The 17,052-nt window shown below is 46.9% G+C and overlaps 2 protein-coding genes across 2 annotated transcripts; one reads left to right on the plus strand and one right to left on the minus strand.

Annotated features, from left to right (window-relative positions):
- The first annotated feature begins 178 nt into the window (after positions 1-178).
- spag5 (sperm associated antigen 5) lies at positions 179-8,310 on the plus strand. The gene is made up of 25 exons (XM_011612914.2): positions 179-298; positions 640-698; positions 774-887; positions 970-3,176; positions 3,278-3,467; positions 3,568-3,684; positions 3,782-3,874; positions 3,972-4,106; positions 4,310-4,429; positions 4,690-4,782; positions 4,860-4,994; positions 5,071-5,164; positions 5,273-5,420; positions 5,511-5,561; positions 5,731-5,905; positions 5,998-6,131; positions 6,213-6,381; positions 6,468-6,612; positions 6,723-6,972; positions 7,146-7,278; positions 7,400-7,480; positions 7,553-7,702; positions 7,791-7,865; positions 7,968-8,048; positions 8,125-8,310. Exons 2-25 carry the CDS (start codon positions 660-662, stop codon positions 8,194-8,196), a joined length of 5,001 nt encoding a protein of 1,666 aa, XP_011611216.2. The 5' UTR covers positions 179-298; positions 640-659; the 3' UTR covers positions 8,197-8,310.
- A 643-nt stretch (positions 8,311-8,953) lies between these two features.
- On the minus strand, positions 8,954-10,982 carry foxe1 (forkhead box E1). The gene is made up of 2 exons (XM_003972403.3): positions 10,761-10,982; positions 8,954-10,682 (listed from the first exon to the last, which is right to left on the minus strand). Exon 2 carries the CDS (start codon positions 10,462-10,464, stop codon positions 9,367-9,369), a length of 1,098 nt encoding a protein of 365 aa, XP_003972452.2. The 5' UTR covers positions 10,465-10,682; positions 10,761-10,982; the 3' UTR covers positions 8,954-9,366.
- Between the last annotated feature and the right edge of the window lie 6,070 nt (positions 10,983-17,052).

Genomic DNA, 17,052 nt, shown 5'->3' on the forward strand with positions numbered 1-17,052 from the left:
AAATCGAAATGTAAAAATAAATGTAGTTTTCATACAGTTTCACGCACCAAAATAAACTATCGTTGCCTCAAACCCAACTGTGCAGTACCAACGTCTTCCCTTAAGAGGGCGACAGTCTGTGAATTAAGGTATTTAACGCCCGCGTGATCCCTGAACCACAGAAGAAGAAAAGCCACCAATCAGAGGAGTGACATTTGTGTTTTGAATGAAACGCGGTTGATGGAAGCTCAAAGTTAAAAGTGATTATCTTCTCATTTTTGGAAATAACTTGTTATAACTGACTAGAAACTATTGTTGGGTAAGTGTCCCCTCTATTCTTCCTCAGTAGACCACCTTGTAAAATAGATTCACGTCATTAATTTAACGCTGGTTATAATTTGAGTCAATATAGCCCCGAATGTGCATTACGATATTTATGACGTATATAATTTTGTTTGCTTTTTCATTTTGTTGGGCTGCATTATTAGATTAATTGAAATATCGACATGAATGTGCTCTGGAATTAGCGCTGATAAATGTACAAATTAAGTTTTCCTGTCAGAACCCGCTATCCGAACAGTTTAGTTAGCCGAAGCGCACATCTTGATTACATAATCTCAGTGTAATAACACTAAAAGAACAAACTATCTGTATTTACAGTTGCACGTTACTCCGTGGAAATGTCCTCCAGGATGTCAAGTTCCAGTGGGGACGCCTTTGTAAGACTTGTATCTTGTGTACGTAGAGAAGTGAGCAGTAAGTGATCTAAACATTGGTTACTTGTGTTGATGCAGCCTTTAGGCAGAGATGGAGTCCGGACCCCCTTCAGGAGTCTGGAAAATGAAGCGATGCCAACTCAGTGGTCCAAACCCAAACCTGTGCTCGGTGCAGATGTCAATCTGATGAAGGTTAGTGAGGTGATCGTATCTGGCAATGTGCCTGTTCGTAACATCCTGTGTGACACCTTTTATCGTTTATTCTAATCACCAGGGAAACATGGCTTTGTCTGACCCAGAGTCTTTTTTAACCAACAAAGAAATACCAACAAGTGCCAATACTGATTTGAAAAATGCTGAGATGGCCTTTGAATGTGGAGATGTCACATATAAATCCTTCATCAGTGCTGGCGGGGAGGTTGAGATTAGAGACTTTTCATTATTGGCAGAAGCGAGTTTAATGTTGCCCCTGGATCAAGGAATGAACAACACTTGCGAGGCGGAAGATGTGGACAACTCTGGCTGTATGATAGATCAGTCATGCTGTGCTGACCATGTAGATCACCCTTATCACAACCCGGAGATGAAAGATGCTCTGCTCGTTGCTGACAAAGCAAGTGAAATCTCTAGCTCTCCAAAAGATTTGGGAAAATTGAAGGACGAAAGTGCCACAGAAGATTTTGCCCATCTAACTTGGAAATCTCTCGTCTGCGATGGTGGTGGAGTACAAATTTTGGACATGACTACGATCCTGGATGAGATAGTTCCCAAGCCACACCTGCTGTTTTCTCCACATTTAGAACGCAGCAGCTTAAATACAGCAAATTTGTCTGTTCTCAACCAACAATATGAAGTGGAACCTGTAGATCATCCCTACTGTGGTACAACCCATGATGCTGTTCCATCCAGTTCCTCTGCAAATGAAAGTGTTTTTGAAGAACGTTCCAGAAGGGTGAACGACATCACCTACAAATCCTTTAACTGCACCGGAGGTGAGATTCAGATTTCTGATGTCGCTACACTTGAGTCCGAGACTGTTCCTCTACCAGCTGGACAAACTTCAGCCTGCAGTAAGTCGTGCATTTATGGAGCTGATCCAAGCATATCCACCACTGTGCAAGATGTTCACAACCTTAGTGAACATTTAGATCATCCATACTGTAATATCGAAGCGGATCCATCTCCCTTGATTGACAGCTGCGTTCTTACTCATCAAACTCTTCCTGATGTCCCTGATGCTCCCGAAGAGGCGTATCGTAACAGCCCTGATTTATCAGGTGACCTGACTAAAAATCCAGCTTGTGTTAAATCGGTGCCTTTAAAGAGCTCTGGAAATGAGACCGAAGAGTCGGATGATATTCTGTTTACTCAGAAAGGTTCTGCTCGGCTGGAGGACCAGGTTCTCATCGTCCCGGGTCTGGATTACAACATTTTAAATACTGCCAACAAAAAGGATCAAAATGGAGAAAACTCCGACGGATTGAGCAACAAAAACACTGACGTGTTCGATCCAGAACCTTCCGAACTCTCTAAACCTTCGCAGCCTCATAAATCCTGTAAGCATTCGGTTCATAAATCTTGTAGCTCTCCAATGCTAGAAAAGGACACTGTGTTGTATCCATCACATCCTGAAGCAGAGTCATCTGGCTGCAGTCAGGATGCAGCGTCGGAAGGTAGCTCCATGCCTGTAGAAGAAAATCAGAAGTATATATCTGAGGAGCACGTGGACATCGGACCCCAACAAACCAGCGAAGCAAAAGACAGCGCTATTGGAGCATCGGCAAATGCTGCAGGTCTCTGTAGCTCTGCAGAAAAACCTGAGGCAGAAATCATCTCTGATGTTTTAAAGGTGCTCTCAGAGTGCCCCTCGGTGGCTTCAGCTCTGCAGCTGGGACAGCTCAGTCCTGTTGTGAGGAGAGCCTCTGTGTTTTTATTAGAGGCTAAAAACGCTCCATCCGTGGACCAGTTTTTGACTGATGACTCTGCCCTCGAGGCTGACAAGAGCCTACTGGCAAATGTTAACGTCAACCCTGCAGGATTATGGGCCGAGCAGCTGATGAGCCCGATGCCACATCCCCTGCTCAACTCTACAGCGGTCGCTGGCCAGTGCCAGCCAAGCCTGGTCACTGAACCGGTGCAGAAAGTGGCCCAGAAGCCACAGGTGCAGAATCCAGTTGTGGACGCTCCTTTGATTCCAGACGGCCCTCTTCAACAGCAGCTTCGACAGATGGCAGAATTCCTGCTTTTAGCGTCGGGAAAGATCAACCTTGGTCCTGGTTCTGCCACTGCACCACTTCCTCCTCCGACTGTCTCCGTAGTCCCGAAAACTCAAGCAACTCCAGTTGGATCCCACAGCATCTGCGTGGGCACCAGTCCTGTGAAATATAAAGAACACAGCGTCAACACATCTGGCCAGTTTGAGAGAAAGAGGGATTTCTCTGTGGTGGATACCTGCACTCTGACTGACCCACTCCTGTGGAAGTAGGTGTCATCTCTGGATTACCTGCCTCATCAGTATTTGGCCCATTATCGTGAGATAACTCACCTGTATCTTCTTAAAACTTTTGTTTCTGTGCTGTCAGTGTACCACCCGGAAGTCTGGAGGGTCTTCCCAGAGAAGAGCTGGAGCAGAGGTTGAGGTCCAGCATGATCATGGTGGAGGCACTTGTTCAGCAGCTGGCAACAGCCAGAGCGTCTGTGTGCCCTGCCGGCCCTGCACCTTCGGACCTCAGAGAGAAACTAGTGCAGACGGACCACACTGAACTCAGTCAGGTGAACACACACGGTGTATATTCCTGCTTTTGTCTGTGGTCATCCGTTGATGTTGCAAGGTCAATGTGTCTCTGTTAATGGCTTATTTATTTTTATGTAGACAACAATGCACAGAGACCTGTACTTGGAGGCTCTGAGACGGATTGGTGAGCTGGAGTTGGATGGGAGGTCCTTACAGAACCTCACCGTCTGTATGGAGGACATGAAAGTCACAATGGTGCGAACATTATTTACAATTGTTTAGATGAATTTCTTTTCAATGGTAAAATCTTTGTCCATAATCACAATGAATGTGTGTGTCTCCGTCCCAACAGACCTCTCTGACCTGTGACACAGAAGCTGCGCTCACGAGCATGAAGCAAATCGAAGATGTTTCCAGAGAAGATCATCAAAACCTGGTTACACACGTGTGTGAACGCGTCTAAATCCTGTGATGGCGCCGTGCCTTTGTGAGATTATGGTCTAATCGTGGAATGGTGTGGGTTTTTTTCCTTTGTTGTTTAGTACGGTCAGATGAGGTCCGTGTTTGAGCGAACGAAACAGGTGCACATGGCAATGATGGAGAAGGCCAAAGGAGTTCTTCAGCAAAGGGATGACATGAGGATGCAGATGGAGGAAGCTTTCAGAGCCAAGGAGGCGGTAAGTGCTGAGGCAAACCTACTTAGTTGTTTATCTCTGTTATTAGGGAAACATTGCCCTCCTTATGTTGCAAATTTTATTTAGCATATGTTTGGTCTGATGGAAAATGTTAACAGGGTCTGTTCCTTTTTGGTTCATTGTTAATTTGCAGCATGTTTTCTAGTATTAGCATTGATTTCTGAAGTTGTGGCTTCTGTTTTTAGGCTTTTGGTGTGATGGAGCAACTGAGGACACACTGTGCCAAAGAAATCTTTGAGCTGGAGAGGAATTTGGGCTCTCAGCAAGAACTGTCTGCTGCCCTAGATCAGACTCACCCAGAGCTGGTAACAGATCAGGGAGACACAGAGGAGCTCTGTTTATCCAGCAAACAGTGCTCCTGTAATCATTTTCCATCTTTGACCCAAATATCCGACCAAATACCCGAACAACATTAATAATGTGGGTTGGATATTTGGAATTGTGTAAAAAGTGAATCGATGAGAAGAAGATTAAAATATTGTGGTCCATTTACGTTAAAAATCTCCTGAGCAGCAAAGCTATAACATGAAAGACAAATTTAAAGTGGTCTCCTTTCCTCCTCCAGGTTGCATTAAACCAAGACTACAACGACACACTGAATTCTGCTTCGGAGGTTTTGTCTGAAACCATGAAGGAACAGGCCGGTTTGACGGAAGAAGTAGGTTCGGCTCCTGTTCATTTGCGTAAATTCAACTGTGGCGATTGTGAGCAGGATGGTTTCTTATCCTTTGGCAGCTCTGCAGAGTCAGGGGCCTTCTGCAGAAGGCGGTCCCCATGCTCCAGCAGCTGAACGAGAAGGCGGCCGCCGCTCTGAAAGAGCGAGACGAGTGCGCGTTGGCAAGAGATCAAGCTGTGGAAGACAGAGAGCAGGTCCCGCGGCATCCTGGAACTGTGACCTGATGGTGCCTGGATAATTAGTGAAATTAACTTCAGTTCTGCTTGACAGATGGAAGACGAACTCAACCAGACTAATTTGAGTCTTCAAAGTGCCAGAGAACAGATCGGTGATTTGAATCTGCAGGTGACAATTTTGACATCAGGTAAAAAAAAAAAAAGAACTAAACTTGAAACATAAAAAAAGACTTTCTTCCATTTTCTAAGATGTATGAATTTAATGTAAATTTTCTATGAAAAAATTTTCTTTTTAGAGATGGGAGTTCTGCGCCAGAAGCTAAATGAAAGGGAGGAGGAGCGGGGTCAGCTGGAGAGGAAGGCCACAGAGCTGTCGGCCACCGTTTCGTCCACTCTGGCGTCCTACGCCTTCCTGGAGCAGGCGCTCGCCGCAGAGACGACAAAGTAACCAACCCTTAGAGTTCACGCATTTCCTATAACAACACAAGTCGCTACTTTTTAAACACACAGATTATTAAACGTTTCTGTGTTCAGGTTGCAGCAGTCATGGAAGGACATACAGGAGGCCAAAGAAAGAGCAAACGAGTAAGAATTAGTGAGAAGACTTGTTGGCAGTTGGTTTTATTTTTTTTAGAATGTAAAAAACAAGCTTGCATTTGATATCTTTATATCACATGCTGATGTACTTTGAGAAGCATTTAATGCTGCCATGCATTTGTGCTAATGCTAACTAATGTGTGTTGGCTGATTCCAGGTTGGAGACGTCACTGGTTCAGTCAGAGCAGCGTGTGTGTGAGTTAAGTGGAGCTCTGGCTCAGAGAGAGGAGCAGCTCGGTCAGCTGCAGACCCTCTGGCAGTCTCAGAACACAGAGATCCAGCAGCTCCACGATGTTTGCACACAACTCAGTGGCGTCCGGGAGATGAACGAGGTTGGTGTCTGAAACTGAAATCAGTGTTTAGTTCAAGATGAGTCATCATTTTAGGTGTTGCATTTAAGCGTGTGTGTGTGTGTGTGAGGCAGTTCCTACAGATGGAGAATGAGTTGGCGAGGGAGCAGATGTCTGAAAGTGAGCGTGTGCTGAGGGCCAACCTGCAGGGGCTTCGGGAGAGGAACTTTGAGTGTGAGGACCTAAAAGGAGAGCTGACTCAACTTAAGTAAGTGCAAATGAAAACTAATCTGTAACAGAAAGCGTCGTTTTTCTTCCTCATTAAATGTGTGTGCATGCGCGTGTGCAGGCTCCACAATACAAGATTGCAGGCTGAGTTAGACACCACCAAGTCCAGGGCCGCCGCTGCAGAGCTGAAGCTAGTTGAGAAGCTGGAACAGGCCGGTACTGAAATCACTTTACTGCATCACACGCTGAGAGGACTGACCGATGAGCTCCATGCTGCCCTGAATGAGCAGGTAACGCCTCAATACCTACGAGACTTTCAGTCAAGCAGAATGCACAGTGTACAGCACCTTCCCCTTTGCCTTATTTACCTCGTCAGGGAGCGGAATCGCTGAGGGGCAAAGATACCGAAGGACCCCACAGCTCAGGGCGACGACACCCCTCCAGCTCTTTTGTGGACAGAGTCATGGTTGCATTAACTGTGGAGGAGGAAGACAGAAACACGTCTCCAGCGGAAGCGACAGGTACAACAGTTCGTTTCCAATATGGTGGTGGAGCTACTGGACATGTCAGGCTGTTTATTGGTACCAGGTCAGTCTGAGTGAACTCTAAACACCAAGGTGTTTCTCTTAAGGTTCTTCGGACCTTCCCGAGCCTCCGCTTGGAGCTTTATTTAGCGAAATGAGCGCCTTCACCCGCATCACAGCCGTCACTCCGAAGAAACACGTAAACTCTCCGAGAGAGTTTGAACCTGAGGAAGACGAGCAGAGCAGCTTAACTGAGCTGTTCACCGGGCTGGACGGCACCGTCACGGAGCTCATCAGCACGCTGAAGCTGGTACGGCAGCGTAAAGATGCTGAGCTGGAAGAACTCCGGAGCACCATGTAAGTGATGGAAATGGAATTCAGGCTTTTTATTCATTAATTCACTACACCGGTCTATTCTTTTTTTAATCTAAGCTTATTTTTGTAATTGGCACATTTTAATGTTTCAACTCTTCACAACTCGGCAAACAAAACTCTGCTAAAATGAATCCTTTAATCATGTGTTGTTCCAGTCGTGGCCTGCAGGTGGAGCACGAGGCTGCAAACAGCAGGCAGCAGGCGGAGGTTGTGGAGCTGAGACATCAACTGAACCGCCTCAACAGCCTGGTTGAGAGGGGCAACCAGGCTCTACAGCAGAAAACTCAAGTCAGAAATGTTCCTCTTCACCTTAGGACTGTTTCATAGGAATTAAAATGTGTTTGAAAAATTGCTAATTATGCTGAGAAATCTGAGGAAACCACTACTGAAAATGTTTCTTTTTGGACAGGATGAGAAAACTATTGGAAGGCTAATGTCTGACATCCAGGAAACCCAGGAAATTCTAAGTAAACACAAGGCTGAGAGTAACGTGAGGCACAAAGTTTATATATTTTTAAAGATAATTAGAAATACCGGTGGCTGCAAGTATGATTATTTACAGGAAGTACGGAAGGACGTGGTAGAGCTCCGTCGTTTGCTCCAGCAGGCACAGGTGGAGTGTCAGTTCCTGCGGGGGGAGTTGAAAAAAGCTGGAGGTCAGTTGGTTCTCCCAGCACATTTCATGGAGGAGAAGCTCCAATTACTGAAGGAGGTATGGCTGTTTAAAAGGCTGCCGCTGAGGAAAGTCAATTTTCTTTAATTTATCCAAATAAATAAAAAACCAATTCATCCTTCCGAAGGTGGAAAGACTGAAGTCCAATCTGCAGGAGGCCGAGCAGGCCAGAGTTAAACTGCTGGAACGAGCGAAAAGACACGTAAGTACAGAGTGTGTGGAGAGTATTGTGACCGTGAGGCGTCCCCTCGGTGATAGCTTTGTGTTTCGTGCATCTGGGTGAAGGTTTTGTTTCCTCTGACAGCAAATCATCCACCAGACCAACCAGCAGAAGAGTGAGAACGAGCTGCAGCTCCTGAACAGCATTCTCAACAAAGTCAGAGAGGTGAGCCATGCTCTCTCGCTCTTTTCTTTCTTACGGCCTGTGACGTGTCTGGGCTCACCGGCGTTTTCCTGCGCAGGCTCTGCTGTCTCTGCCAGACGTGGTGAAGAACAGCGAAACCCTCCAACAGCTCGTCGAATACCTCGGATAACCGCACAGGCCGTCGTTCCCTGTGATGTCTGTATTTATCTTAATGTTTGTTTCTCCTGACTTTAAGTGTTTGTACGTCAGTTTGGAATTAATTAAAAAAAAAAAGTTTCTTTAACGGCTTTTTCTGTCGTCTCAATGGTAAAATGCACTCTAATATTCACAGTTCAAAGGTCGCAACCCGTATTTGCTGCTGTCACTTTGATCTGCGTTGGTGGTCTCACATGAATCATTTTAAAATTGTTCAATTTCCACTCGCTAACTAGGTCGTCATTTAATCCATACAGATTTTCAGATTTCAGATGCACTCCAGATTAACTGGGACTCTTTGTTTAAAACAACACACATCAGGCCTCATCTGTCAACAAAGCTTCTCTCCATCGAGATGCGTCCTAACACAAGTCCCGTCCTGTCGTCCGAAGGGGGTTTCTGGTGCTGAGATAAAGGACTCCAACGAGTCGACTGTGGGCTGAAATATCGAGTTACGGCTCAATTCATTTCCCTGATTAGTAGAAGTGTGTGCTAGATTAACTGTGTCTGCTCAAGTGCTCTGTTGATGTCTGTGCACGATAATCAAGGCCCGGTCACGGTGGCTGGTATCAGCGTGGCTCCAAACGACACTTCAAACCAGCCAGGCTGAAGCAAAGAGGGTACCAAACAAAAAAGAGGGACTTTCCATGTTTTGAACCAGTATATATGGTTATATCCTGATAAATTATATTAATAAACTAGCTAATAACAGCATTGAAATGCCATCTTGGTGTTTTCTTAACCAGCAAAAGTGCTACACAATTCTGTTTATTTCCAAAAATGTCAAACAAAAGTTCTTCATACAAGCCATTTTTTTTAACATAACAATGCCGAAGACCACAAAGTACAATAATTTATTCACGTGTATTCAGCGATAATATCATGTGCAAGTTAAACTTGCACGTTCATAACGAAGCTCACAGCCAGACGAGGCCGAGGGAGAATTCTCACGCGACGTGAGGAGGTTGCTCAGAAATACACTGCGGACCTGTAACCACGTCGGTACGGTACCGCGGTCGTGTTGTCAAATCACAGTCGTGTTGAGTCTCCTTTGATTTTTGTCTTTCACAAAAAAAAAAAAATCAAAACAAGGTGTTTTTTAAAAAAAACAACAAAAAAACGTGCATGTACATCAGTAAAATACTCATATCGCAGACACAAATCTGTCCATATTTCCTGGGTAGGTGGGGTGTCTCAGGTAACCCCCTGTGCTGGCGATGGGACCCCCGCCAGCGGTGTACTGGGAGAAGGAGCCTAGCTGCACTGGGGAGACTCTGCCGTAGTGGTCTACGGAGTCCGTGGGTCCGTGGGACGACGAATGAAGGCGTCCCGCCACGGCGTACCCCTGGGTGTGGCCCTGTCCGTAGGAGCTCTGGTGCGTGTGGTGGTGCTGGTGGACATTTTGTCCAGAGTAGGTGAAACTGGGGTGCGCGGCCGAGCGGGACGATCCAGCGCCGCACGTTTGGCCCTGGAACGCGGGGCCTCCCAGGTTGCAGGGGTTGGATTCGTTGGGGTGGCCCTCTGGACTGAAGCTCCTGCTGCTCTGCTGCGCCGCCTCTGGCCCCTGACCTCCCATCATCCCGGCTGCGGCGGGATTCCCGATGATGTTGTTGATGCTGAACATTCGAGCCTGTCCGGGACTGAACCCCGAAGGCGAGGAAGACGGGTAATACGCCGAGGGCAGCTGCTGCCCGTAGGCTGGCCCGACCGCCATGTTGGGGTAGACAGAGTTGGCGTACGCGGCCGATCTAGCGATCTGGACGGGGGAGAAAACCGGGGCCTCGTGCATGTAAGAGGTGTAGGTGCTGAAGTCGCAGCGCTTGAAGCGCTTCCTGCGCCTCAGGAAGCTGCCGCTCTCGAACATGTCCTCCGCGTTGGGGTCCAGAGCCCAGTAGTTGCCCTTCCCCGGCCGGCCTGGTTCTCGAGGGATCTTGATGAAACAATCGTTGAGAGTCAAGTTGTGGCGGATGGAGTTCTGCCATTTCTTTGAATTGTCTCTGTAGAAAGGGAAGCGCTCCGTGATGAATTTGTAGATCCCCCCCAGAGTGAGCTTGCGGTCGGGGGAGTTGGCGATCGCCATGGAAATGAGCGCGATGTAGCTGTACGGGGGTTTCCCCTGCTGGAGAGGTCTCTTCCTCCTCCTGCCCCGGGACTGCTCCTCTGTCTGCTGTGGGAGGTTGGAGGCAGGCGGGGGGTTCTCTGCCGAAGACTCCTTCTCCACTTTGACCACCGGCATCGTCATGGACGGTTGAAAAATGTCCCGTGAAAGGAAAGAGAACTATGCCTCAGCACTTCCACAGCTAATGCGACACAAACCAGGAGCAGAGTCCTGCAGGAAAGATCACACTCACTGTCTCCGGGTCCGGATCCAGCTGTTCTTCCAGCGCCGGGGGCCAAAACTTTACAAAATTCTGCGCTTATTCCTCTTATTCCCTCCTTCTTTCAGGTCCGATTGAAGAGCTGCGATACGCAGAGCACCATGTTGTTTGAGGTGTGTGTGAGAATGAGTCACTCAATGTTACTTGAAGAGCCACTTACCTCCACAGGGCACCTGAAGGGCCACGCCCCCTCCAGCATCACATGTTCTCCACATACCTGAGCTTTATTGGCAACTATTGTTGGATAAAGTCTGCATGCGCTGTGGCGGAAAGATCAATGTCAATCCCACCGGAGATTTCAATTTAAGTTCACGCCGGGTTAAAACACACCCAGAAAGTGATAATTGAAGGTGCAAATGTTAGGTTTGGGCAGTTTATGGGGAGGAGAGCAGAGTTTGCTTTTGTAGTTTCTCTGGGCAGAACTGTTTAAACAGATGCGGTTTCTTCTTATATTCAAATATTCCCTTGAATCTAACCTCAGTTTATTTTAATAAGTCCAAAATGATCCAGCTTGTTTTGACGTTTCACACTAAAAGGCCTCTTTAGTGGCAACTTACCCGCCCTGTTGTTTTTCTACGCTGCTTCCTTGTTTGTTTTGTGCCAGTGGTTGTCCAAGCCAGCTGTTAAGAGATGTAAATGCTTTTCATACAAACGCCGTCCAGTGATTCCAGCATGCAAACTACGGCCCCTCGGCCCCAGAGACGGGAATAACCAACATGGAAATCTCTCCGATTTCGACTGTGGAAGTTTTAAAGGTGGAAGTCCACTGACTCAAGCTACAAGCGCCGGGGTTTTATTTTGAAATCCGCACCTATTCTTGTGTGACCAGGCAGAGACCTCAGTGTGAGGAGCTCTGGTGGTGTACGCAGGTCTCAGGTTCACCCTCATAAGCGCTTAAACAAACAGAGGGTGGTGGGGGGGGGGGGCACTCAACACCAGGCAGGGTTAAAGCTGCAGGCGTGTGTCACAGCGGGGGCTTGTTGGCCGTAAACCAGCCGATGAAAAGTTTAGTCCGGCGGTGAAGGAAGAGCCACGTCTCTCCTGGGTGGACCTGCAGCACGGCCTCACCTGACGGGTTCACGCGAAGGGCCATAAAGCTGCAAACCTCAGTCTCACGGATGAATTTGACTAATTTCATTAAATAAAAGTCAAACTCATCACATCTCTTTTTGTTTGGTTGTTCTTTTTTTTTATTTCTTCCTATGTCGCCACATTATTTTCATTTAATTCACCTTGTGTTTCCACATTTATTGGCACTTCTATGGCTCCAGAAAATATTTTTTCCAGCTGTTTGTTATTATTCTTTAAATCATGCTTTTACTTTGAAAGCATTTTGCGATCAGAACACTGCTGCACTGTTTAAATGTGAAATCTCTTACATTTCTCACAGGCTGAAAGACTTATCATGCGTTCAACAACGCAATTCTGAAGGCTAAAATAAAATTCACAATCCAAAACTATTAAAAATTAACACCAGAGCGCTAAAATAAGAGGATTCTTAGCTTCTGTCTGCCCAAAGGGATCAAATGTAGCATTTTTTGCACGTGCGATCACTGGAAACGGATTCAAACTTGTTGCCTGTAACAGTAGACGCTCGTTGCGGCGCCTCGGTGTGACTCCGGCGTTATGTTGCTGCTCTCGCAATCATGTTTGATAATGTGCTTTCTTTGCTTCATTGCCTGACAGATGTGATGTGTTATTTGCATTAGGCCTCACCCTCGCTCCATGCCAGCTTCGTACGCTCTCTGACAGAGGACAATTAGTGGTGAGTACATTTGCAGGTAGCCGTTGTTGCTGCAGCTCGCCTCGTAGCCGCCATCGTATCCACACGCATCATAACTGGCACTCAGACAGCATCTACTGTTAATATTTGTTCCCCAGCCTTTTATCTCCATGTTTGTGTGGCGGATTTAAAATATTAGCCGTGCTCCTCTGAGGTGACTCTGCTAACATTGACGGTGGATGGCGTGTGACGGCGTCTCGTCCCTCTAGCGTGCTCTGGGCTGACATGTGACATGTTTGGGCTCAAAGAAAACAACAGGGGGAAAAAAGGACGTCGAAACTAGCTCACTCTGGTGTCACTCTGAAGCGTTTGATTGCACGGTTTCGCATTGGCCGTAACTGTTATGGACGTAAAACCATCTCGGTTTCAAATATATTTGACTGTGTATTCGGTTAATTAATGCTACAGCTGTCTCCTCTGACCTCAGCCAGGACCTTCTAGGCCCAAAGACCTGACTGTGAGACACACTAATTGCATATTCAGACATTTTTGATGGAGGCGGACGCCAGGACTGACGCATGCGACCGGGTAATTCGTAGAAAACGAGCCGACTTCGAGGCCAGTTTAGGCCATGACACCGGCGCCGATTCTCCACGTCCGCTTTTCGTTTCTGAAGCGTACTCAGCTTAGCCTCAGCAGCCGAGGACCCGCGTTTGTGCCGCCACGAGGGGCCTCGAGCGAGCCGGCCGCTTCAGCCGAGGCAAATGAAGAGCTCTTCACTTTGTGTGGCGCGTACGCTCCCGGGAGAAACGGCTCTCTGCAAACAAAGACAAACAAATCAGCCATTTGAATGTGAACACTTGGCTTTAGCCATCAGGTGGCTGCATGTGTCCAGGTGTTGTTTAACACCCAAGGATTGACATCAGCCAATGGGACTCTCCGATATAAATATGTTGCGGGTTTGTTTTGTCAAAGATTTGTTCAAAATACCGGTCGAATCAATCAATGATAATATAAGTTTAATATTTTAAATAGTGGGGATGTGATATGAGGCTTGTTCATATTGTTCATATTTGAAATTTGTATTTATTATTGTGTGTGTGTGTGTGTGTGTGTGTGTGTGTTCTCATACGCGCTACATAGTGAGACCAACATTTGCATTTCACCTGCTCCGTGAACCTTCTGGGTTTTGCTGGTCCTCAACTTCAGATGTCTCTGAGTATTAGGACTTGATTTAAACGTTACAATTGGGTTTGGGTTAAGGGCAATGGTTGGGGAAGGGGCTGGGGGTCGCATTCTGTCTGCGCAAGTCCTCACGGAGACAGAAGCGTGTGTGTGAGAGGGGTGTGTGACAGGGACCCAGAACGCTGACTCAGTCGGGGTCCAGGAGAAAATGCAGGTCTCTTGTTTGCATTTGCAGCTGCAGGGACTCGGGGAAGATGCAAAGTCTCGATGGTTGACTTGCTCCAAACCCAGAGCAGTTTACATAACTGAAGCACTGCAGTGGTCGGGGAGCCTGCCGTTAAATCAGAGAGAGAGTGTATGTGTGAGTGTGTGTGTGTGTGTGAATTCTATAATGTGGTGCTTATTATTTAAACTTCCAGGATCATTTTAATCTCAGTGCTCTCTAATATGTCACATTTGGCAGCCGGAGCAGCGCTCAAACCTCAACATTAACAACAAACATGGTGTTTAATTCAGCAGAACTCTCATCTGATAAACTGGTAGAGCGATGCTGATGTTGGAAGCCTCGTTTTCTTCTGCTGCCTCTTACACCTTATTTCTGGCTTTCTTCCCAACAGCTCAACGGTTCATGTCTTCATTGGTGGGAGTCAATCATATGACCTTTGTATAAACTCTATATCCGTTATTTGACTTACAGGTGTGAACAACTTTGTGTCAACCAGGTGGGACTGTTAGTGTAGCAATAAACCCTCGTAGATAATCAGCGGGCTTACAAAACCCCACTGTGGTTGGTTTAATTCCTGCTCACCGTTACAGGACATAATACTTACACACTTTGCATATTTGCAACCTTTGTAAAAAGTCATTATTATAAGATTATTGGGAATCCTGCTTTTATTAAAAGAAACAGCCTGTGTATGGAAGAGCCGCCCCTGGCTGGCATCTGCTGTTAGCTCACCTTTAAGATTCTTTTGAAAAAAGGGGATGAAAAGGCTGAGAAAGGGTTGAAAATCTGCCTTAAAAGGTTGTTTTAGTTGTTTGTTTCCAACAGAGGGAGGGAGGGATCCCACCGAGACAACCATGACGACTCAGAAGGTGGTTAAACCGTTTCGAGGTGACACAAGCGGATGCACGTGTGTTCAAATTACACATCATTCAAATCTTCACGCGAGGCTGTTGAAAAGACGGTACAACTAAAAACAAGTGGCAAACTGAACATCACCACCCCCAGGATCCGCCTTTGCGGCCGGCCCTGGAGCTGTTGAGGTCAGAGGTCTCCAGGAGGATGCGAGAGCTCCTCGACTGGGGGAAACCACACAGGACGGAGACGTGCTAAAGTAATGTTTGTGTTTATGGACTTGAAGGTCTGGAGAAAACCCACAGAGACACTGGGGGAACATGCAAATGAAAGAAAACCCTGAACAGGAGTCAAACCCAGAACCTTTCTGCTGCAGGGCAACTGTGCGAACCACCGCAGCGCCGTGCCTCCCGCTGTCATATTTATAAATGAGCAGTTTGTTGCCAAGAAACGTCAACACGGCCGGTTTGTAAACTAGTTTCCAGTTCGTGTCAGTTGCACCAGCAGTTTCTTTGGAAGGCGGCGCGTTTAATTGTGAGGAGATTGGCATCCATGCCCGCAATCAGTTGCAGATCAGGTTTCTGTCGAATGACTCTGACTCACGCACGGAGTGAGTAAGCCGTCTTGATAGAGAAGATCTTTTTTTCTTTCCCAACACCGCTCACAATTAAAGTCAAGCTTGGCTGCGAATGTCAGCATATCTCTGTCAGTTGGGCCCTGTTAGGATCCGCGTGTCAACACCTCATAGATGTCTCAGCCTGCTCAGGGCCCAGGCAGCCACACATGAGCATTTTTACCCATGCCTGCACCTGAAAGGAGCCACAGTTGCACAATAGGGTTGCATGTAGCGCGGTTGTGGCCGTCAAGCAGCATCCTCCTTATTTTGTTCTACTTCATTAACACAGATTCAGTTCTGTCGGCGTGTTGGGGGGGGGGGGGGGGGGGGGGGGCGTGTGAATGTGTGCAATCAGAACAAAAGCCCTGTTACTGACTTTCTATATTAGCATCAATGTTGCATGATGTCTTCTTGTCCATGCTTCAGGTTCATTTTGGGAGTTTTAGGGACTGTTCAAAGAATATTGATGCCATTCCTGACATCAGGAATTATATTTGTCCTCTGTGTGATATGATGGTGAATTTTCTCCCTCTGTTCTTGAGGAGAAACACACAATCACACACACTCGACCCCTTAATTCAGACACCGTCTTCGATTCCACCAGTTTGGGTTGGGAATCTTTCCAAATGTGAGGTGCAACATTTCTAACCTTCAACTATTGCAGCTGTTTAGCTAATGTTGGCTAAACTAGAGCTAATCTAAATGCATGCTGTGTGCACGGTGAGCTTGTCCAGATTACCTTTTTTCCCGATCTATCATTATTCGATCATAAACGACATTGCAGCCGTTCACCGATGCATGACGAGGCTTTTGTCTGGCGCTGCTGACAAGCTTTCACCGCCGCTCAAATCCGCCGATTCCTCGGACGGAAGATACAAGAATTCATTCATCCATCTTCCACCGATATCCTGGAGCACGCTGCTGTGTTTTCTCAGCTGTCAATCTGCTGACATGTCTTTCTAAAGGCGGGCAGGTGAAGCTCGCGGAGGGAGGCATCGACGATCCAAAGAGCGCTTTTGTCGTTGGCCGACGCTCAATCTGTTGATTTTGCTGAATAAATATGGGAATCGTTTTAATTTTAAAGACTGATGAATAATTTTTTAAAAGCGCTTTGGTGAAAGAGTGGCTGATACCTCTGTGCGGTGGAATGCAGGCTTTTATAAAGAACAGACACAGGTGTGACACAGAAAAATAATTTAGACATGATCAAGAATATGAATGATAAAGCTGGAGGCAGTGTAACAGGCTGCTGACATGTTTAAGCAGGTATATCACCCAAATGACTTTAGAACTAGCATCCAAATTTGAATGTTGCTCTCCAGTTTATGCTTCCCCCCACCCCTACCCTGAGGATTGCCTCCTATCTTGGGGTTTTTAACATTTTTTGGGGGCGTTGCAAGTCTCTGACAGCCTGATTCATCCTTGTGAGGTGTCAAGAACCCCAAAATATTTACAAGTCAAAAGATATGACCCTACTTGCAAATAAATGTTATTTCTCTGTCTTCTACGCGTGCGGAGCCAGCGAACTTCCAACAAACAGCAGCTCGCTGGATAATTGCAGCGCGTCTCTTGAGAGAGAAGCGGCTCTGCGTGTCTGAGAGACGTTGGCGTGACCACTCAAACAGGATGTGGTGCAGAGCAGTCCACTTGTGTGTTTGTGTGCAGGAGAGAGGCAGAGGCTCACTGGGCGTCGCTGGTCTCACGCATACCTGTATGAGGGCTGTTCCAAGGAAGGCTGCTCTTCTGACTCAGCCTTTAGTGGTGGTTGGTCCTGCAAGACAGGCAGCAAAGGAACTCTAGACTGGTATGCAGCTCCTTTCCAGTGCCACCTGGGCGTCTGTTAATGTGGG

Source organism: Takifugu rubripes, chromosome 17 (assembly GCF_901000725.2).
Source record: "Takifugu rubripes chromosome 17, fTakRub1.2, whole genome shotgun sequence".
Classification (NCBI taxonomy): Eukaryota; Metazoa; Chordata; class Actinopteri; order Tetraodontiformes; family Tetraodontidae; genus Takifugu; species Takifugu rubripes.